Source organism: Boleophthalmus pectinirostris, unplaced genomic scaffold, assembly GCF_026225935.1.
Source record: "Boleophthalmus pectinirostris isolate CB_2022bp ecotype Guang Dong unplaced genomic scaffold, ASM2622593v1 HiC_scaffold_6, whole genome shotgun sequence".
Classification (NCBI taxonomy): domain Eukaryota; kingdom Metazoa; phylum Chordata; class Actinopteri; order Gobiiformes; family Gobiidae; genus Boleophthalmus; species Boleophthalmus pectinirostris.
This window is the reverse complement of record NW_026571447.1, coordinates 32,239,895-32,264,441: the sequence shown is the minus strand read 5'-3', so window position 1 is coordinate 32,264,441 and position 24,547 is coordinate 32,239,895. Positions and strand designations below refer to the sequence as shown.

Here is a 24,547-nt window from a genome sequence, read left to right as displayed (position 1 = left end):
TAAATCCACAATAAAAACAAAAATGAACCTGCCTTTTTTCTTTCTTAATATAGGCCCATTTCTTCGTTGCGAGATCAAAGTGTGGCTGTAGATCTGATTGGGTTTTGATGTGTGCGGAGAGGGAAGAGGCAGTGAGTGTTCTAAATGAGGCTGTGCTCCCCTGTGCCTCTGTGATGTCCTGTGGCAGTGTAGAGCAGGGCCTGTGTCACAATCATTATGCAAACCAACCTGACGAGTCTGATCACATCCTCCTACAGCTGCTCTGCTCCACATACGCCTAATGCTATCCTTATGCATGTCTGTTTCAATACGACGCTGCACCGAGTAGTTGCAGTACCACCTGTTGTGCAAAGGCAGTACTGAACATTTGATTTGTGGTATTTGTTCTTAAGTGGGGTTATAACGTGGAATGACATGTACAAGAATATTCAGATATATAAAACCTGCTTGTCTCCATGGAGATTTAATGGCACGTTTAATGGCCAGAGCCGTATTGAGCCAATGCCAATCTATATACATGTATACATATTCAAATGTCTCAGTTAAATATTCTCAATAACTTACAACTATATACAGTACATGTAGGTATAGATGTAACGATATACAAATCTCTCAGTACGATATTATCACAATATGCATTTTACGGCATGATATTTATTGCGATATTTTGGTGAGGCTGATATAATTGTAGATGGGACACTTTTTTGCTTTTAAAACACCTTGACAAAATTTTGGTATGAATTATTTCCGTCATAATCACAAGAATTCAAGTAAAAAACATATTTCTTCATGTTGTTTGCACTGAAATGAATCATGGGTTATGTAGTTCCTGATGTTTATAAGCTGTTGCTACTATAAATCCGTGCATTTAAGCAAAGAAACTTGTGATTTGATATATTGTGATATCCCACGATATTATTGTAAGACTGTTGATGATACAATATCACGATATTTCAGTTATTGTTACATCCCTACATGTAGGCATATTGAAATGTCTCAATTCACGAGTTATGTATGGCCATTTAACATATTTCAAGTGAATAACATACAAATTTACGAAAAATAATTTTAAAGTTTGTGTGATGTGGTGCCCTAGTCTGATTCATCAGCCAGTTTCAATTCGGAGAAACTGTCTGACTGCAGCATTAGGATTCATGTGCTTGAAGGTAGGCAGGTACTTCTTTTTAATCTATCAGGTCACTGCTATTTGATCATGACGTATGAAATGCGCCACTAACAGGGATAACTGGTATATTAAGCTTTTCTCAAATCTCATAGGAAGAAGGGCAACAACGTCTTTCCCCTTGATAAAATTCACCAAACATTCTCTTTGTTCCAGCTTTAAATCCTTGATCTCGAGAATCGTTGCCAACACAGAATATATGACTCTTCGATGATTGGCTGGTACCTGAACTCGCACCGGCGTTCTTGCAAACCGTCTAGTGCAGGGGTGGGCAAACTTTTCGGCTCGCGGGCCACATAGGGTCCTAAAGTTTGACTGAAGGGCCGGACAGAAGACAGGACATGACATGTTAAGAGCTTGGCTTCATTACATTCATATTGACGTTTATGTAGGACTCCGGCGTCACACTACGCGCTTCAAAACTACATAAAATGTATAGACCTGTTCCTCTGCACACCACACGTGAACAAACAGCTGAGCTTAATGTTAACAATAGTGATGTGACGTTTCGTATCGAGGCTTCGAGGCATGTGTCGAGTAGGGACGGGGCGTTTCCGCGATGCGCGTATCGAGGCTTGCTTCATTTAGGGGAGGAGCTGAAAATGATGACGTCCGAAGCCTCGCTGCCCGGCTGTACCACGTGACTGCTTCAGGAAGTGGTTCGGATTTTGCTGCGATTTCCGTTTTCATAATTTTCAAATAATCATTTTTCCATACTGCCAGTATATAGATACACAGTTCACTGCCATCACTACAATATACATGTTTTGCATACTTCTTTATTTTGCTGACAGTTCTATTCACAGGCTTTCTGCAAAATGCCACACACTTCAAATTCATGTCAACTGATATTTTTGTGTCCAGTAAATGTCCTGCTAGAGCAAATGAAGCTTCAAGAAGCTTTGCGTTAGAGTGAACCAATTGAATGAAAGGCTTCAATGCGTCATGAAGCTTCATTTGCCCATCACTAGTTAACAAATCCAACTAAAAATAGCTCGAAGTCTAAGCTCACACCATTTAACCACACACATGCAACTACAACTGCAGTAAAAATGACTCTTTAAAGTTGTAATTATTGAACATTACAACTCTGAGTTTAAAGTTTTCTGTGTTTGATTTTTACCAATTTTAAATGGAAGCATTGCAGCCTTATATCTTGAACACCAACTACTTCACTCATGGTCCGAATAACTCCTGTAAGAACACTTTCCCATAAAGCATTGCGGCCAACATAATACGCCGCACCTCAATGTATATATAGTGCGCCATCTACTGGGAAACGCCAGAAATGCATGACAAATAAAACATCAACAAGGTTTATTATTGTAATTTATTCCAGTTCGGCGGGCCGGATTGAAAGGTTTAAAGGGCCGCATACGGCCCCCGGGCCGTAGTTTGCCCACCCCTGGTCTAGTGTATACTGATTCCTGTCCTAGTCGCTGGAGAGAAATTAAATAGAGCGGAGGCACTAGGTGGCACCAGTCTGGCTAGTGGTTGTGAATGGTTGGTGCTCCTGGACACTGTGCCACTGGTCCATATGGATAATCCGGCCTTGTTAATGGCATGTGGAACATTTAAGGAAAAGCAGTGACATATTTGATGTCTTCTGTATGTATAATAAATGTAGAAAATAGTAAAAAAAAAAAAAACACTACTCATCAAAAGTTTAGACACATGCTTTCATTCATTCAATGTTCAACTTTTTGCTTTTTTTCTTGATACTTCTACAGTTACATGCAAGATATAAATAAATATAAATATAAGCAAGATGTATGGAATTATTTAGTAAAGAAAAAAAATACAAAAATGTGGTCTTTAAATCCATTTTGGGTTTTGAGTTTGAGTCTGACAATCTTAAACTTATTTGAAGCAGAGTGTGCTAATGTGTGCATTGTGTCTCCATGGTAACTGGTGAACATCCTGCCAACACACATACATGTAGAACACCCCCAGCATGATGTCACTGCAAAGTATCAATAGCCTCAAATTCAGTTTGTTTTAAAAAGATGATTGATGATGCACACACATATACAACGCCCAATAACAGTATTTGGGGAAAATCCATGTTGACAAAAGACTTCATCATGAGGTAAAAGAAGCTGCCAAAGTCATTTAATATTTTTGTCACATTTTTATTAAACTGAACTTTCTATTTAGCATTAAGTCATCCCTGTCCTGAATAAAATAGCCTGACTAATGGTAGCTATTACCAATTTGTACATAATACACAAAAGCAGATGATTCAGTGGGGCGATCTCAATGTGCTACTGTTAAGATTATACAAATGCAGTGCTGGAAAAAGTACAAAATTTTGTTGCTTTTAGTTTTGTTGCTTAAGTAAAAGTACAGATACTGGAGCAAAAAATACTCAACACTCACATGAAAAATCTACTCAAGTTAAAGTATTAAAGTACCTGTTTAAAAATGTACCTAAGGAGTAAAAAGTAAAAGTATTTGGCAGAGTTTTGTGATCTAATAAAGTTTCAAACGTAATGATTTTGGTAAAGAATTTTGTTCAACAGCAACAGTTTAATAATTTTTTTTTTGTTAGTTTTTATTTGTTTTATTTTTTTTTTTTTGCTTAAACTACTAGGGATGTAACAATAACCGAAATATCGTGGTATCGTATCGTCAGAGTTCTCACAATAATATCATGGACCATCACAATATATTGAATCACAAGTCTCTTTGCTTAAATTAAGATTTATGGTGCAGCAATAGCTAAAAAAAGGCAGAGGGAACTACACAGACCATGATCCTTTGCTCCATTTCAGTGTAGATTACATGAAGAAATAACAGTTCTAAGCAATTTAAAGTCTTCGTTCTTTGGATTAAGTCTTGTCGAGGCATTTTAAGAGGAAAAAGTAAGTTTTGTTTATAAGCCTCCACAAAATATCGCAATAAATATCGTACTGTGAGATTCATACCGTGACAATATCGTATTGTGAGAATATTGTTACACTCCTATAAACTACAAATGTGTAAAAAAAACCAAAAAAAACCTTTTCAGCAGGTCTCTAACTTTACTTTACTAGTTTTACTTTGTTACTTTTCACCACTGCACATATGTTTCAAACTGGTTTATGGATTTAGGAAATGAACAGATTGGCAGCTCCGCTTTCGTCAGTGTGCCCCAGGGCAGCTGTGGCAGCAAGCACCTGCCACCACAGAGTGAATGAATAATGACACGTGAAGTCGTGCTTCATCTTTCTGTAAAAAATATGAACTGTTATTTTCTAACAGTATTTATTGTAACAGCAGGAGCATCCAAATTTGAAAGAAGACTGAATTATGAACTGACAAATATTATACATTTGCCCTAAATAACAGACTGTGAAGGGTTTGAAACTCCAGGTACAACAATCTGTTCTGTTCCTTGCAGAGGACATTTTAGTATCTAAATAAATACAGCCTTTGTGATTTTTAGGGATGCAGCAATACCGATACTAGTACTGAATATTGTTATTGATGCATTAAATTTGCTGGATAAATATCAGTATCAGTATATCAAAATCCTGGTTGGGCCAATAAATTGACTAATAAGAATATTTACTGGCCGTACTTGGTCCAAAAAGTCTCATTATGTTTGAGTTTTTAATACAAAGTTGTTTTTTAGTTAGTTGTGAGTAGAGGTGGGACCAAGTCGTTGTTTTGAAAGTCTCAAGTAAGTCTCAAGTCTTTGGCCTCAAGTCCGAGTCGAGTCCCAAGCCAAATAAGGCAAGTCCAAGTCGAGTCTCAAGTCACTGGTCCATAAGTCCAAGTCAAGTCCAAGTCGTCTGCTTTGAGCTTCAAGTCATTTCAAGTCTTTAAACCAAAATACCAAATATAGCTTAGATTTTTCCAATTTATATGAATTTTAAACTAAATTGTTTAAAAAAAAATCATAGTATATTTATATTTGAGTATCTATAGAGTATATAAGAGTTGTAGAAATGTTAATCTTTTCTTTTTAAATATCTTGACAAGATCTTAGTGTGAATCATTGCGGTCAGAAGAGAAAGAATTCAGATTTAGTGTGTTTCTCAAGTCACAGGCCTCAAGTCCAAAGTCTCACTGACCTTCAAGTCCAAGTCGAGTCCCAAGTCTTAGTCCATTTTATCAAGCCAAGTCTCAAATAGAAATAGTGACTCAAGTCTGACTTTAGTCCAATTCGTGACTTGCAAGTCCCTAACTCTGGTTGAGAGAGAGAAATAAGAGCTACATAACACATTTTGTGATATAATATTCTTTGTTTTTATGAAGATAGTCTATTTTTAATCCCTGCACTGGTATCGGTTGATATTAGGTATTGGCAGATATAACGCCAAAGTATCAGAATTCGTATCAGAGCTGAAAAAACTGGAATGGTGCATCTCTAGTAATTTCATTATTGTCCAAACTCAGCTTGCAATTTACTAGGGATATAATGATATTCAAGTCTCACAGTATGATATCGTCACAGTATAAACCTCACGATACAATATTTATTGAGAACAAAACTGTTAATATGCTACTTTTTCCTCTTAAACTGTCTTGACAAGACTTAATCCAACAACTAAGACTTAAAAGTGTTTAGAACTGTTATTTCTTCTTGTAGTCTCCACTGAAATGAAGCAAAGGATCGTGGTCTATGTAGTTCCCTCTGTCTTTTTTTTTTAGCTATTGCTGCACCATAACTCTTAATTTAAGCGAAGAGACTTGTAATTTGATATATTGTGATGGTTCACGATATTATTGTGAGAACTTTGACGATACGATATCACGATATTTCGATTATCGTTACATCCCTACAATACAATACAGTCGATATTTTTTATAACTTAACTTGATTTCTGCCCAGACCAAAACCCTTCCACAGCTCCGGACATAAAATCTGCGTAAAACACAGTAGAAAACCAGATTAGTCCAGTCCTTCCTAAATAGATTTGTCAGCGTCTGGTTTTGACTGCGTCTGCTCTGTCTCTCCTTCATATTTATAGCCCAGATCCAGAGCTGTAGATATCCTCATCTGTCCACATGCTTTTGCTTCAGTCTGATGGAGCCTGGGTTCTCTGTGTTATTCCCTCAAACCATTGTCTCTGATTGACAGTGGAATGATGCAAATACCGGCAACATTTCCAGCAAATCTCCAAAAGTGTTGTGTGTATTTTAATGTATTTGGCTCCGAGTGAACAAGGAAAAAAAAAAGAAAAGGGAAGTGGAAATGGGGTCGTGTCCACTTAACCCGATGAAAAGGAGCAATCTGCAGAACAAAATGTCACTTTGTGAACAACTACCTTAAATAACACTGGAGGGGCTTCACTCTCCTGCTCACTGCCCACTCCAGCTGCTCTTATAATAGACAGTGGTGAGTATTAAAGTACTTAAGTATATATATTAGGCTTCTGTACTTTACTTGCTGAACAGCCTGAGGGGTTATTCTTAACACATTCATAGTTTGACCAAAAATATACAAATAAAAACAGCTAGACAAGAACATTTTTTTCGATTCAGTTGTTTCTGTTGAACAAAATTCAGCACAAATCTTTACCAAAATCACTACATTTGAAGCTTTATTACATCTCAATATCTGAGTCTAATGTTTTTACCTTTTACTCATTAAATACATTTTAAATTGGTACTTTAATGCTTGTACTTAAGTAGATTTTACATGTCATACTTTATAAAGTATGGAGTATTTTTCTCCATATCTGTACTTTTACTTAACACAATTAAGTCATTCCTCCACCACTGATAATAGCCCATTTCTGTTTTCACTTTTACCAAAATATACTTGTGTATTGCAAATGTTAAAGGTATTTACATGCTATAATTAATACTAAAAATACAATTGTTCTGCTAGGGACAGGGGGAAGTAACAAAAGAGCCAAGATGGAGAATGGAATAAATTTAATGTTTAATTAACGGGAATGTCAAACGTAAACTTAACAAAACAGGCTAAAATATGTGCATAAAGGGGTGAAATCAAAGCAAAGCAAACTAACTGGACAGAAATGAACCAAAAGGACTGCAACACAAGATGAATAAACATACAAAGGTCATGCATGACGTGAGTGTTTTGTACAAAATCACATAAAATCTAAGTAACGCAAAATTAGAGACAGATTAACGAAGGGGACAAGGGTCTCAAAATATCAATTCACAGTCACAGAAACACAGTGACAGAAGATAAGAGACAAAACTAAATGGCAGACGGGCCACAAAGGTCAGCAGCTCTGAACATCTGCTGCAATCTGCTTAAATATGGGGCGGTGGCTGCAGGTGAGGTGGGCGTAGACAAACTCAACCAGTCACAAACCAGGGCTCCCAAAGCAGATATCAGGACAAACCAGCAAAATAAATTAAGCCTACATTTACACATAGCTGGATATTTTGAGAAACGAGTATTTCCCACCCTCCATTTTCCAAAATAACATCGTGCACGCAGCATCGTTTTCAAAAAAGTTTTGTTTACATCGACCTGCATAAATACGCCATCGAGCGGCGTCATAACTACACCGAGCCTCTGGGCGGCACCTGGATTAGATTCAAACCTGTAACATTTATTTCACTACAGTTGTAAGTATTACTCAAAAATATCTTGAAAAACAACATGCATTAATGAGCGGGCTTGCCTCTCCACAAATATGTTAAAGAAGTGGCAAAATCACTGATCTCCGAGCCCTTGTTCATCTCTGATCATGGATATGAAACATCAGCTGTGTGCAAATACAAACACATGAAAAGTGTTTGTACCAGAAGAAATAGATGAGCCGAAGCGGGGAGTGGTGTCCGGTGCCTCCACCTGAGAAGCGCTTTCCCCGGGAAAAAAAAACAAATGCACAGATGGACCGCTCAGAACAATATATAACGAACCAAACGGGATTCACGCTTCTGTCCGGATCCATTTTTATAACAAAATTTTAGCCCCCTCCAAATTTTCCTTTTGAAGCTTTTTAGGGGTGTGATAGGTTAATCGGGGGTGTCGGACCCCCGCACCTCCTATATTTCGCACACTGTCATCATCATAGCAAAAGGTAAACATGGGTCGCACTTTCGGTGCATCAGCTCCTAAAACGCTGTTTATCTCACTTTATACACAAACGTGAAACCGGAGTTTTCCAGAATCTCCACTCTAGCTGGAGTTTTTAGAAAGATTCATTTTCAGAGGCGAATTTGCCGTTTGCGTGTAAAAGATGTGTACAAACGAAGGGAAATGTCGCCGTTTTAAAAAATACCCGTGTACATGTAAACGGTGCCTAAAACACACAAAACAAGGCAGAACTGGAGGCCAGGGCTGTAACAACAATCCAGTTTATCCATATAGCACAGTTTTTAAAATTTCAGCACAGATGAATTACATTTTGAAATTAATTGTCTTTGTATAGTGAGTGTGTTGTATGTATAGAGAACACGCTGACGTTATGCACTTTGGTGTGATTGTTGCTGTACTTTTCCTTGTCCTGTAGATGATTTTACATCAACCTGCCGAGGGACTGAAGGTGGAAATTAGCCACGTTGACTATAATCTTTACATATTTACATTTTTTATGTTCATTAATATGTACTGTCCCTTTACAAATAAATAAAATAAGAAATAAATAGTAAATGAAGCAATACATAGAAAGCACCAAGCATCCTATATTACGCAAAATTTACTACTGTAAGGTTTAATGTTATAATGTTATTACCTCCTCAAAAACATCCACGGAGTTGTGTTTTGTTTCACTCACACATGTTTGAGTAACTCTTTACTGTTAGTCTGTCTACATCTCCACCTTGTGATGTCATGAAGTGGTAGTTTACAGCCACCTTTGACCTTTCATTCAGTCGAGATGAACAGTTTTGGGGCTGAAATGATCCGAATGATTCTAGTGAAGGCGTATGGAGTTTAAAAACACACTGGACTTTGAGAGTTTGAGAGAAGAAGTCAGCGTAAATATGCAGGTTTGTGTGTTAAACATGTGTGAATGAAACAAAACAAAACTCCAGGTAACTTTCTGATGAGGAAACGTTATAACATAGATCAGAAAATAGTGTAATATGGACTCTTTAAAATATATAGCGCAAAAAAATGGTGAAAATAACAGAAGATATAAAAAACACAGAGCACCACACACATACTGTAAATCTTTTTAGCTTTCTGGTTATTTCAGTGTGTTAATGTCAAGCCCTCTCCAGACAATTCTGTTGTTTTCTCTTGTAGAAAGTGTCGAAGTCGCAGCCTCCTCCCTGCTCCCCTCTCTCTCCGCTTTGTTACTCATGGTGCCCCTGGTTGCTCTGGTTGTCGGTGCGTTTCTATGGAGACGGAGACACATTGCAGATCGTGGTGAGTCTTCTGGCATTTTTTTTTTTTTTTTTTTTGCTTTTCTTTCTTTTTTCGTTCTTTTTTTTGACAGCTCTCCATGTTCTGTCTGTCTCTGGGCCCCTGTCTGTCGGCTGCCACAGTGATGCCGACCGTGATGTCCTCTAAGGCTGAAAATGAGTCCCGCTTCTGTTCCCTTCTTTTGGTGTAAAACTGCTCGGCCTTTGGAGATTTACAATGTGCCACGATTCCGCGTTATTAGACGGGGCCCGGAACTAGTATTTTTGTTAATTATGCAGTATTAATCTCGCTGGGGGTGTTGTACATGCATCTCTACGGGGAATGTTCAGCGGTTACCATGGAGACACGATGCGTACTTTAAGCAAACACAGCCTGCAAGTTTTTAGATCAGACATGTCACAATTTTGCCCGCGATATAATTATGTTTGGCCGGCAAGATCATATCAAGTATGTATTAGAGCTGCCCGCCGGCTACAGTTGGACTATAGAGACATTATTTATTTAAAATTGTGTTATTATTTTATATTACACTTGTTCTGGATTCAGTGTTTAAGCAAAACTATTATTAAACATTTATTTTAATAAGAGAAGGTTTAACATTACATAGCTCAAAAAAAGAGAAAACATGCAGTTGTTGAAATATTTAAATAAATATTTAATTTGGCCCACGACTTAGTCCCAGTTTTCAAGGGCAAACAGACAAACAAACAGAATCTGGGCAGGTCCAAAATAAGTGAGAGGTGGTTTCATTTTTCAGTTCACAAAATGTACAGTTTGTGTCCATTGTCCTTCTAAAATGATTCTTTAGCAGATGACAGCGATGTAGAAGTTTGTTGCAGATTTCCCTTTGCTTGTTGGTGATGAGATATTTGTGAGGTCATGTCCGTACATTTTTCCATGGAATATTGTCAGTAGAGTTCGGCTGCTCACAGTTGCACGAGTAGGACTCCGTTTGGGAGGTGCACTTATGGTGATAGTCGCTCTTTTTCCGTGGCGACTCATTTTAAGACAAGTTTAACTGAAGATGAAGCTGTAGTGACAATTTTAGTCCTAACCTTTTGTCGTTTCTGGGTGCAGGGGATCCAGGCCTAATGCGCTACCAGATTGACACATTAGATTGTAGAGCAAAAAGGAGTAGGATGGGTGAATAGATGTTCAATAATATTACAGAGTTGAGAAGTGAAAGCTAGACCACCGGTCAGAAGGAGAGCGGTAAAAACCATGTGACCTCCTGTCACCCATACACCCAGTACACTGGCACCTGAGCATTTAAATAGGGCTTGACTCCACCCTGCCCCCTTGTGGCCAAGCCGAATATAGGTCACCCTGTGCCCAGACAAACAGTGACCCAAATTAACCCCAGCCTAAACGAAAGAAAAATGGCTCCTACAGAAGCCAAGTAAGTTCCTTTTGAAAAGTTTTTCAAAGTTTGGTGCAGTGTCTTCATTCACGCCTGCTCAAGCCGGCATCTTCAGGTGCGGCCCTGTCCTGCCGCTTCCTCAGTTTAGGCTCCTGGCTCCACTAATGACATCACTCTGTTACAGCCAATGAAACAGCAGCAGGAGTAACCCTGTCGTCATATCACTGAATACATCTCAGAACGTTGAATAAACAAAATGTGAACTAAAACATTTTAAATTAATACTATTGAGTTTGGAAAAATATCAAAATAAATGTATATTTTTGTTTATTAAAATAAAATGGCAAATATTGGTAGAGACTATTTTGTCTTCCCCAAATATTGGTTGTGACATGTCCCCACCAACCCTAGTTTTTAATTTTGGCCCTCTGTGAATTTGAGTTTGACACACCTGTTTTAGATGGTGTGAAACTTCAAGAAAAATACAAAATGGATTTAAACTACTAATTTTCAGGAGCCTGTGTTCGATATAAGTGTTCCTGGTCCAGTTTAGAATATTAAAGGTGCATTGTGTAACTTTTCTGATGGAGGGCACATCAGATTTTTTTCTCCATGGAGATGTTAGTTCTGTGTGGAAAGTTTCACAGTATGGCATTAAACCATTCTATCTGCATGGAGACCCAACCAGACCAAGTTACAGGTCAGATCTGTGGAGAGGCGACCCCGCTCACAGTCAGAATTCATGTTTTTCAAGGAATTTTTGAGCTATAAAACCAGCTGTAATTGAATAAATGTAAAGTCGAGTGGTTTAAAGTCATACTGTGGAACATTCCAGGCAGAGGAATGTCATATCCATAGAAACAAGAAGGTGACAGCTCCCCAACCAAAAAGTTACATAGTCCAACTTTAAGTATTCACCACGAAAGTCACAAAATAACTTTCATTTCGTGACAAGATCCAGATTGAATTATTTATGTAAAGTGTCTTAGAGTGTTCAGAAATGTGCTACATAAATTAAATGGATTATTATTTTGATTTAGGGACCATATATTAATTGCGAGCTAAGAGGTGAGTGCTGTATTAATTAAAGAAGCCTGGAAATGAATCTGTCTTTTTGCTCTGTCCTTTTCGTCTAAAACTTCTGGGTCTTTGGAGATTAACAATGGGACAATTCCACATTATTAGACAGGGACTGGGACTAGTGTTCTTTTATCAATTATTAATACGTTTTAAAATTCTATCTCCCATTTTTAACAATGCACTTATTCGGCATTGTGACAGAAAGATTGATCCCTGTACAATCCGTCACCCATCTCTCTTCTCTCACCCTTTCCTCCCTGCAAAAAAAAAAAAAAAAAAAGTCACATCTTTTTCATATCGTCAAAATCCAGATTGTAATCTTAAAAAAAAATCTTTAAGTAAACTAATGTAATTCCTTGTGTTTGAGCATATATTAGTAGATTTTAATTAACTGTAAGCAAGGATGAACCAAATCTCTCCGTCTATATGATGCTCGCTTATTTTATCAAACCACAATGAAAAAATTGCATATTCTCTGAGTAATTTTACCTTCCTCCACCCATGTCAGATGAACACAATAGGCCTATACAACTTTAATTGCGAATGAACCCTATTTTTCCACTGAATATACCGGTAACCTTCGTCTTTCTCCATAGAGATTAACACGAACCAAAAATAAAGATCTTGTTTTTTATAATATTTACTGATGGTCATGCACGGTGCCTATAGATATAGAAAAACTGCATGTATTTTTATTTAACCATTTCATTGTATCAGTCCTTCAGCAGTCCAGTACGTTGATGTTATACTCTGCAGTTACATCATGCTGGGGGTGGATTTCTGTTTGTCTTTGGCTGAATGTTCATCAGTTCCCATGGTGACTCAATGCACACATTTGCACCAGCTACCAAAAAGGTTTTCAGATTGTTTGAAAATTGTGGGTTTAAACGACAGAGGTGGGACCAAGTCGTTGTTTTGCAAGTTTCAAGTAAGTCTCAAAGTCTGAATCAAGTCTCAAGTCAATGACAGGAAGGTCGAGTCCAAGTCGAGTCCAAGTCGTCTGCTTTGAGCTTCAAGTCATTTCAAGTCTTTAAACCAAAGTAGATTTTTTGCGCTTTTTGAATTTTAAACTAAATTGTAGACATGGTATATATGAGTATTTATATAAGAGTTGTAGAAATGCAATTTTTTCCTTTTTAAATGTCTTGTCAAGAGCTTAGTGTGAATCATTATGGTCAGAGTAAAAATAATTCAGATTTAAAGTGCTCAATAAGTTATTTTGTCATGTAGGCTACGTTTATATGATGACGGTCTGAACAGAAGACGCAAAAGTGGCATCGCATCTTCACTTTTTATTCCACGTTTAGACAAACGTTTTCGAGAGGAAATTTGCAATCAAACGGTGATGCAAAAGTGTGTGGAATTTGATTGTGTATGCATGCCAGGTGGTGACGCTAGGTGATGATGTATGTGACGTAAACACGTACACGACATCTGGCCAGAGTTTTGCGTCTTGGGCAGGGTAGACGGAAACGCTACTGCCGGAGTGTATTCAACTTTTCCACTCTGGAGGGTGGTTTCAGATTTTTGCGTTTTTAAGCCCCAAAAACACCATCACCATCTAAACGAATGGCACTTCGGTGAAAATATTTTGTTTTTACCCACAAGTGTTCTCATGTAAACAGGCCCACAGTCTGCACTGAAATGGAAGGATCATGTTCTCTCTAGTTCCTCTGTTTTACTGTGTTGTACTGTATATTACTGTAGTACATTTGAGGACACCACATCATAGTACTTCAGTTACATCCAAAGTAACGAACAGAAGTGGAAGGGACATGTTCCAGTTTGTTTCTGTAAAATTAAGGACATATCAACTGAAAAGAGAAAAGTATTTTCTAGTAACATATATTTTTTTAGGAGAATCATCAAGTCACGGCTTGTAAGTGCCCACCTCTGTTAATCAGCACATGTAAATCAGCTCTTTGAGGACACATTATGTTAAAACAAAGATGAGATTAAAGTCTAACTTGAGGAACAGAGCTTCAGACAGAGAATAGCCTACGGTTAGCATCACACACGCAGAGAATCCTGATGACACCAGCTGCAAAGTAGACAACTTACCCTTGGCTGGGTTCACAATTGCAGACACCATATAAAAAAATGCAAATAAATTGGACTAAACCAGAACTAAACCTGGACTAGATCAGAACTAGAACAGGTTTTAACCTAGTCTACACCAGGACTAAACTAGGGTCTAACCAGGACCAATACAGGACTAAAGACACACGACAGTAAGCTTTGACCTCCCTGCTGACCCACTGTGCATCTAATCCACAGTTTGAGAATCTCAGTCCTACAACTTTGTATGATGTCATGTTAAACCACAGACTGTATATAGAAGTGGAGTAAGTGAGTGTGATGCTGCCCATAGCGTTCAGTCAAATGAAGCTCATCGAGGTTGGCAGTTATAGGACTGAACTTGGAACCAGGTCAATATTAGGAATAGGAATGTATTTACTTACAGCAGCAGTTACAGAGAGAAGGGTGACAGTTTTTCAATGTTAATTCAATTGGAGCCAGCAGCGTCCCCATTATGGCTGGATATCTTTAAGAAGTTGCCAGCATGATACATACCTCGATACATAGGCCACGATACGATACATATCTTGGTGGAGTGCACTTTCGGTTCAATACGATATAAAGTATTTCAAATTGATTCGATACGGTTCAATAAAAATAAAGGCTAAATCATGACTGTGATACTAAAAGTCTTAAATCATGTTTTGTGCAGAGTGAATATGAAACGCACCCATTTTAATTCTCAAAACAATGAAAATGTCAAATGTGTCACATAAACGCGTTTCCTTCGTCTAAACAAGCAACATAACTGTATCGTTGTAACAAAATAATTTTGTAAAATACCGTATTTTCCGGGCTATTAGGCGCTCTGGATTATAAGATGCACTGTCATTAAATGGTCTATTTTCGAACTTTTTTCACAAATAAATCACACTGGACTTAAACGAAACACAACAGTTCAGTGGGTCAGTGGGACTTTGTTTGTGGCGTTCACGGTGACTCTGGGCTTTGTTCAGTTGTGGCGTGTAGGGAGGGTGCTGTCTGGGACCGCTGGATTGTCGGCGTGTTCGCAGTGACTCAATTGTTCAGTTGTGTCTAGAAGCGGCACATTGGACTCGCTTTTTCGGTTCATTCCTTCATTCCGTTCCTCGTCTGCGTGGAGTGATGAGTGTGTCTGCGGGTGTGTTTCGCTGTGCGGTCGCTGTCTGCTCTGTGTGTGTTTGTGGCTTTGTAGTTTACTGAAGTCGTGCTGAGACACCCGAGTGGATTCGTGTATAATCGTGTGAGTGTGGGACGCGCGGTCATTTTTTGATGCGGTTGAGGCTTAAGAACGCGTCTAATACCCTGGAAAATACGGTATACCAAAAAATATTCTTGGCGATATATCCTGTATCATCACATGAAACTATACGGCCTCCCTGGTGACCCACTGTGCATCTTTGTCTCCCCCTGGTGGTGGTACTAACCCCCAGTTTGAGAACCTATATCCTCGTATGATGTCACGTAAAACCAACAGCTGCGTGTGCTTTTGACTATATCATCATTTTGTTCAGGCATTGAGCAGTCCCTCTCGGTGCGCTCGGGCGAAGCTGAAAACATCTATGAAAATCCCGAGGACATAAGACAGGTGATGCAATCCCACATTTCCACTCTGATGAAACTCTCTCTTCTCTCTCTCCATCTTTTTTTATCCATCCATCTCTCCCCTCCTGTGATTTTGGGTCTGATTTGCAGTCTTCCTCCTCCTTCTGTCACTTGTTGTTCATTAAAACTGTTTTCTGCGCTCTGCTTGTTTCCCCGCAGGCTCCTCCCCAGGGTTCGGTCTACATGGTAAGATACACTGTACTGCCTTATTATACACCGCATGGAGGATTTCTTTGTTTCAACTTTATTTATAGGCTTCTGTAAACAGGCCACACTTTAACAAGATACAGCAGTGTTAAGTGTGAAGACTGCAATCTGCAAGTCTCGCAATTAAAACCATTTCTTTAAGTACGTACAAGAATACACAAGTATTTTTACCTTTAGTTTAATGTGAAGACAGCTGCTTGAAAACGGGGCACAAAACACAAAAACAGAGATGCACCAACATGTCTTATTTGTATTTGCTAAAAGTGTTGTCATAATACTAAAATTTCAAACTTCATTTCAATAGATTTTTTTCACAAAGGCCGGAAATGTCGCGATGTAGGGTAAACGTCACTTAGGTTAATGCTTTTCTATGGCAAAATATCTGTGGAAATGTCTCGCGTATTTTCCACCAGCTTCATAAATCTGCCCCATCACCAAATTTTGAGCCAACAAAGTCGACAAAGAACATATTCTGTCCATGAAGAATGTACCCACTACAACTACAAACCACAAAAAATACCTGGAGTTGTGTTTTTGTTTTGGTTTTCTCATTAATGTCTGTGCTCTGTGTAGCGGACCAAACAGAAAGGCAAAGACAAGGTATAAAAATAAGTTAAAATTTAATAAAGTCAAAAAAATATGTAATTTAACAAAGGCTCAAATTAGGCAAATCATTTACAAAAAGCTGCATCCAATTGGGGACACTTAAATCAAACTGAACAGAACAAAACGAACCCAATCAGACAAAGAACAGGGTGTTTAAATACATGAGGACCAACTAAAACTGAACACAAGAGGGAGGAATTACACTAAATAATTAACTAAAACTACTAACTTAATCAAAGTAACAAGGCAAATAAGTGTAATACAGAAAATAATAAGTGATAATAAAGTGACCTTAAACAAACTAGACAAACGAACTTAGTAAAACAAACTAAATATTCACTCAATGGCCACCAGTCATCGCGCAATGCATACTGGGAAGGATTTTCTGAAAAAGTGAGCATTAATTTGTTTTCCCAGTGGGATGCGTCTATTGACAAAGCCGATCTTTTCAAGTCTTTTGAACCATATCGCTTTTGTTTCTGGTTCTGATATTGTCATATTTTAGTTTTGGGATTCAGACATCGTAATTGTGTGATTGTTGGATGTCATAACAGCAGAAAACGGTTTGAGAAATGGGCTTTGGAAGTTTGCGAACTCCATAAATGCAAAAGGGAATCAGATCTGTGTGAATCTATGTAAAACCTCTGTTCACACTGTTTCCCGTCCCAATGGAATGGAAAAATAGTGAAAGGCGAAGGCGATGAGCAGGATTAATACACAGGAAGGACGAAAAAAGGAAACCTTTGGCTGCCTAAGAAATCATCCAAAGTTTGCAGCAAACATTTTGTATGTGCAGCGCCATCAAAGCGGGATCCCGTTTGTTAAGCGAGAGGTGCAGAAGACAAACAGGCTGAGCTCGCACTTTCTTGTTCTTGTGGTTTTACAGCAACATCACGTCTTGGTCTCTTTGCAGTGGAAGGTGTTTCTTGGCGAACAGCTGGTGCCTTTCGCTTTGGCGTTGACTTTTTAAATTCGTAACTGAGGTTGAACGCTCCACATACAAAATGTTCGCTGCAAACTCGGGATGATTTCTTAGGCAGCCAAAGGTTTCTTTTTTCATCCTTCCTGTGTATCAATCCTGCCCATCGCCTTCACCTTTCACTATTTTTCAATTCCGTTGGGACGGGAACCAGTTTGAACAGAGGTTTGCAGTCACAAAAATCTGATTCCCTTTTGCAGTTATGGACTTCACAAACTTTCCGAAGCCTGTTTCTTGAGCCGTTTTCTGCTGTTAGAACATCCAACAACCACACAATTGCGATGTCTGAATCCCAAAACTAAAATATGACAATATCAGAACCAGAAACAAAAGCGATATGGTTCAAAAGACTTGAAAAGATCGGCTTTGTCAATAGACGCATTCCACTGGGAAAACAAACATGGCGGTTTGATGCTCACTTTTTCGGAGGATCCTTCCAAGTATGCATTGCGCAATGACCGGAAGTCCAAAATTTGTGATGCATGTATTGAAACAAAGCATGACTCCAGGTCTGTTTGTGATGAGGAAACAGAATAACATAGATCAGAAAAAAGCTTAATATAGTTTTTAAGTGCCGATATGAAACTTTGTGAGCTCTAACTTTATAACTTTCCTGTACTCCAGATTTAAAGTCATAAAACAAAATATTCCATCCATGTATTTTTGCATGTTTAGCTGTAACCCGGCCAACTCCGCAGACTCTTGACTCCCCTCCTTCGCACTGCAAGCTGTCAGTAAATATGTCTTCCTCCTCAATCTGTCAGTGCCCAATCTGCTAAACCGGAGTCCTATGAGCCCCCCCTTACATTAGCAGTATTAACAAATCAATCTCATTACACACCAGAGGAACATAAATCTGGATTTGTACCATAGATCCCAGTGTTTACCCTTCCCCCCTTTTCTATTATTAATGCAGGATCTGAAGCCACGAGGGGAGGACGATGTCTATAAGGAACTGGAGCGGTAAGCAGAAGGAATTGCATCACCTGTGTCGTGTGAGTATGTGCGTTTGTGTGTGTGTGTGTGTGTGTGTGTGTGCTGTCAAAATCTGCTGTTACACTCCTCGCGTTCATAGACAGGCACAGACATCAAGATTCTTCTGCTATGACCGTGTTTACAAAGTAGTATTGTCACGATTTTAAAAATTTCAGACTTGATTTCTATTCAAAGGGAAAGGCAGATGCAGATTTTGATTCCACAGCGATGATTAAAAAGCAAAACAAAACAGAATGTAATTTTCAAACACTAAATACTATTAGTGCCTTTGGGATTCATCTGAGCTTCAAATGACGTCACATTGTTTAATACAAACGTGGGCAGCTGAAATGATAATAAAAATACGGTTAAAAGTCAGATTTTTGTTGTAATACAGTGAGTTCTTGGTAGAGCACAGGGTCCCAAGACCAGGACAAGACCAAAACCTCTGAGGATCAAAACCGAGACAAGACCAAGAGTTTTAGGCTATATTTATATGATGATGGTCTGAACAGAAGATGCAAAAGAGTGTTTTCAGGAGGAAATCTGCGTGCATGCGGTGACGCAAAAGTGTGTGGAACTCGATTGGGTACGCATGCCATCCGACATGTTTGTTTCTGTGTACTGTCTGTATGTGACTTAAACGTGTACGTGATGTGAGCAGATCTGACCAGAGTTTTGCGTCTTGGGCAGTGTAGACGGAAACACTAAGGCGGAGTGTATTCAACTTTTCCACTCTGGAGGGTGGTTTCAGATTTTTGTGTTTTTAAGCCCCAAAAACCCGTCACCGTCTAAACAAAAGGCACTCTTCCGATAAAATATTTTCATTTTTACCTGCCAGTGTTTTTGTGTAAACAGGCCCTTAAAGACCGAGACTGAGACAGCATGGAGACCACAGCCCATTGAGACCAAATCATGATCCTCTTTGTCATTTTCTACATTTATTTGTGTTTTACAGTTATTTTGACACATTTATGTCTGTGTTTTTTTGTAAATTTATCTCCATTTGATCTGATTAATGTTCATTTAGGCCTAAAATAAGACAAACTAACTGTAGTGCACTGAAACATTCAGTGCCCCAAGGACTAAACTAGAACTAAACCAGAACTAAACAAGGACTAAACTAGAACTAAACCAGGATTAAACCAGGACTAAAGTCGCACTAAACCAGAACTAAACCAGGACTAAAGCAGGACTAAACCGGGAATAAACTAGAACTAAACCAGGACTAAACAAGGACTAAACTAGAACTAAACCAGGATTAAACCAGGACTAAAGTCACACTAAACCAGAACTAAAGCAGGACTAAACCAGGACTAAACTAGAACTAAACCAGGGCTAAACCAGAATTAAACAAGGACTAACCCAGGACTAAACCAGGACTAAAGCAGGACTAAACCGGGAATAAACTAGAACTAAACCAGGACTAAACAAGGACTAAACTAGAACTAAACCAGGATTAAACCAGGACTAAAGTCACACTAAACCAGAACTAAACCAGAACTAAAGCAGGACTAAACCAGGACTAAACTAGAACTAAACCAGGGCTAAACCAGAATTAAACAAGGACTAACCCAGGACTAAACCAGGTCTAAACCAGGTCTAAACCAGAACTAAACAAGGACTAAAGTTGCACTAAACCAGAACTAAACTAGAACTAAACTAGGACTAAACCAGGACTAAACCAGGTCTAAACCAGAACTAAACAAGGACTAAAGTTGCACTAAACCAGAATTAAACTAGAATTAAACTAGCACTAAACCAGGACTTAAGTCACACTAAATCAGAACTAAACCAGGACTAAACCACAACTAAACCAAGACTAAACCGGAACTGAAGTTGCACTAAACCAGAGCTAAACTAGAACTAAACCAGGACTAAAGTCACACTAAACCAGAAGTAAACCAGGACTAAACCAGGACTATCTATACATCACCACAATGTACCTCAGACTTTCCTTTTCCTACATTCCTACATCCCTGCCGCACTGTGTCCCAAACATCACTTGATATTATAACTGACAGCTACATTTTTTTTCTGTGTGTACTGTTGTTTCTGCGCGTGGGTTTTAGTTTAAGATGAAATGTAAAAGACGAGACTGAGGATTTGTGTCTTTCCTCTCTGCGTTTCAGATATGAGCAGTGTCAGAGTCGATGACCCTCCCACAGCTGATCCTCCACCAGCTGTCACAAGCACTCAGGTCCCACAAGCACAAGAAGGCAACCGTAAACTAAAGAAAAGCAAAATAAGGCTGTGTGCGCGATTCACATATTTGCACTCATATCGCATCAAAACTGGGACTCGAGAACTCAAAGTGGACTAGACTAAACCAGGACAAGAACTGGACCAAAAGACGTACAGTTGGATTTAAACGAACTTTACTGGTCCACAAGAGAAATGATGACACAGGAGCTCACGCATCGCAGTATAATATAACATAGAGCAAACTAAAACAGGACTAAACCAGGACTAAACCAGGAGTAAACCAGGACTAAACCAGGACTAAAGACAGGACAAAACCAGGAGTAAATCAGGACTGAAAACAGACTAAACCAGGACTAAACCAGGAATAAATTAGGACTAAACCAGGACTAAACAGGGACTAAACCAGGACTAAACCAGGACTAAACCAGGACTAAACCAGGACTAAAGACAGGACAAAACCAGGAGTAAATCAGGACTGAAAACAGACTAAACCAGGACTAAACCAGGAATAAATTAGGACTAAACCAGGACTAAACAGGGACTAAACCAGGAATAAACTAGGACTAAACCAGGAATAAAGCCAGGACTAAACCAGGACTAATTCCAGACTAAACCAGAACTAAACCAGGAGTAAATCAGGACTGAAAACAGACTAAACCAGGACTAAACAGGGACTTACCCAGGACTAAACAAGGAATACATCAGGACTAAACCAGGACTAAATCAGGAATAAATTAGGACTAAACAAGACTAAACAGAGACAAAACCAGGAGTAAACCAGGACTAAACCAGGACTAAAGCCAGAACTAAACCAGGAGTAAATCAGGACTGAAAACAGACTAAACCAGGACTAAACCAGGAATAAATTAGGACTAAACCAGGACTAAACCAGGACTAAATAGGGACTAAACCAGGAATAAACTAGGACTAAACCAGGAATAAACCAGGAATAAACTAGGACTAAACCAGGAATAAACCAGGACTAAACCAGGACTAAACAAGGATTATACCAGGACTAAACCAGGACTAAAGCCAGGACTAAACCAGGACTAATTCCAGACTAAACCAGAACTAAACCAGGAGTAAATCAGGACTGAAAACAGACTAAACCAGGACTAAACAAGGAATACATCAGGACTAAACCAGGACTAAAGCCAGACTAAACCAGGAATAAATTAGGACTAAACAAGACTAAACAGAGACAAAACCAGCAATAAACCAGGACTAAACCAGGACTAATTCCAGACTAAACCAGGAATAAATCAGGACTGAAAACAGACTAAACCAGGACTAAACCATTACTAAATTAGGACTAAACCAAGACTAAAGCCAGCCTAAACCAGGACTAAAGCCAATCTAAACCAGGACTAAAGCCAGACTAAACCTGGAATAAATCAGGACTGAAAACAGACTAAACCAGGACTAAACCATTACTAAATTAGGACTAAACCAAGACTAAAGTCAATCTAAACCAGGAATAAAGCAGGACTAAACCAATATTATAGAATGACAAAGAGCAAAAATATAACTGTACATTCAAAGTAAGTAGCAAAAATAACAAGAGACTAGTGTCAAAAGGCTTAATTACAGTATATAAATATATATATATATATATATATTTGAAGGTAAGTTTTTGTACAGTTGTAGGGAGTATTATACCATGAATGTAGTCCTGTATCTTTCACTGTTTAAGCTTTTGGATCCTGTTGGAGAAGTCCCTGTGTGGTCTGGTGCAGCTCGTGAGTTGTTGTACAGTTGTAGGGAGTATTATCTGTCCCTCTGTGGTCTGGTGCAGTGGGAGAGCAGGAGAAAGTGGGTGAGCAGTCTACATTGGGACCAAATCAGGACCAAACAAGGACAAGTGAACTCAGTCTTAAACTGCTGCGGAGCCCCCGGGTTCTGGAAGTAAATTTCCACATTCATTTTTCTGAAAATAATAATACTAATAGCCTATTAAAAGCTTGAAAGCTTGCTCAGGGCTGTGGTAACTGATGACCGCAATGCTTATAATTTTATTGCTGTTTCTGAAACCTTATAAACCTCGACGTTATTAAAAGATTTTGCAGAATTTTGATTTTTAGATGTGCTTTTTGGATTTAAAACAACCGCATTATAGATATTAGTGAAAATGTAGCGGATTAGCCTTTGCAATGTCTTTAAACTCTTAGATCTATGTTATAATGTTGAAATAACAAAATATTATAACATAGCCTAAAGCTCACAAGAGTCAGTTTTGTGTAATACATCTTAATATAAGAATTTTTGAAATATCTATAAGAAAAAATTACAATATAATATAAGAAATATAAATATAAATATAAGAAAATATATAAATAAATATAAATATAAGAAAAAAAGGAAAATTTACATCCAGAACCAGAGCGGATTTGGAAGTGCGTGGGACTTTTGAGTTCTCCAGAGACTGAAAGACCAAAATAATTACAACCAAATCAGTGCTGCCTGCATTTAATTTCTTGATATGCAATATTGTGTTTTTTGAATCCATGAATTCCATTTAAATCTGTGTACTACTATAGCCTTCCTGTTCTATCTATGTTTTTATTTTGAATTCAACAAAAATATCAATGCACACTTTATACTGTTGTCTCAAAAGCTCAATGCTATTTAATTTAGTCTATATTATTATTATTATGTATAAGCCTATCCTATTCTGTGTTTTTTCTGTATTATTTAATCTAATTCTCTGCTGTAACACCCTTGTATTGTAATACTATTTGCTGTTTTATTAAAATGTGCTCTAAATAAATCCGCTTGGTCCACTTTCAGAACTGAGCTTTATAACTTAAGCCCTACATTAGACCTGTAATAGTTCATATATCGACTTATTAGTTTAGACCTGGCCGTACCTGGAAGGCCAAATCTTTTCTTTGGTGGTACTGGTGTGAAAAGTTATTGCATTTTGAGCATTCATCTTTTGATCAGCTTCGGGCAAGCAGTTAGGCCTATTTTTTAATATAACTCTCCACCGTAAAATCCTTTTATTGTAAAGCTATTTTGAATGTCCTTCGGGATCAGAAAAATATTTATCTATATTATAATGTTGTTTTCTCATCACAAACATACCTGGTATGAGAGAATTTAAGTCATTTATCCTACATATTTCAGATTAACAATGACTCACAGGAGCTATAGTAGCACAATCATTTTCCCTTGGCATACCATTGGCATATTATCTAAATTGTGGCATGTTGCTGTCAAACTGGTGCCTGTAGGTCTTCATAGTCTCACTGCACTTGCTTTATAAACCTCCTCCTTTAGAAGCAGAGTAAATCACTCAAAGATGATACTGTGTTCACTCCTGAAATCACACTATGTTGACATTTCGGTGGTAAATTCTGCAGCACGTCTTTTAACCGGCACACGTCGTAGAGAACACATTACTTTATCAATCAATCAAACTTTATTTGTATAGCACTTTTCATACATTTGTAGCATTAAGTGATTCACATACAACTGAAAAATGACAATAATTAAAAACAACAGCAACCCCACCCCCACCCCATCCATATATATAACAATTTAAACAGAAACATAAAACATAAAGCTCTTAAAGGTTACAGTAAAAATTAAAATGGAGAGCTAAGATCAGATGGAGACTAAATAAAATAGTAATGATAATATAATTTAAAACAAATATAATTATAATAATTGTTATTTCATTTTAAAACAAGTACCAAACAACAGCTTTTAAAACAATTAAAAGCTAAATTGAAAAGATATGTTTTGAGTTTACTTTTAAAAATACAAACACTCGCAGCAGACCTCAGATCCTCAGGTCGACTGTTCCACAAACGGGGGCTGTAAAAGTTGAATGACACCTCACTATAATTTTTTGTTTGGACTCTTGGGACAGTTAAAAGATGAGACCTGAGGATCTGAGTGTCCGAGAGCGCTCATATGATAAAAGCAGATCAGATAAAATACGACTAAGACTATAAGAGCTTTATAAACTAATAAAAGAACTTTAAAATCTATCCTGAAGCT

At 38.1% G+C, this 24,547-nt stretch overlaps 1 protein-coding gene across 1 annotated transcript in view; it reads left to right on the top strand.

Annotated features, from left to right (window-relative positions):
• The window catches only part of g6fl (g6f-like), an 82,957-nt gene extending 59,413 nt beyond the window's left edge, over window positions 1-23,544 (top strand). The window contains 5 exon segments of the mRNA XM_055163268.1: window positions 9,348-9,470; window positions 15,480-15,553; window positions 15,730-15,756; window positions 18,279-18,325; window positions 20,470-23,544. Coding sequence (XP_055019243.1) covers window positions 9,348-9,470; window positions 15,480-15,553; window positions 15,730-15,756; window positions 18,279-18,325; window positions 20,470-20,494 — 296 coding nt within the window. The 3' untranslated portion in view covers window positions 20,495-23,544.
• Window positions 23,545-24,547: the final 1,003 nt, after the last annotated feature.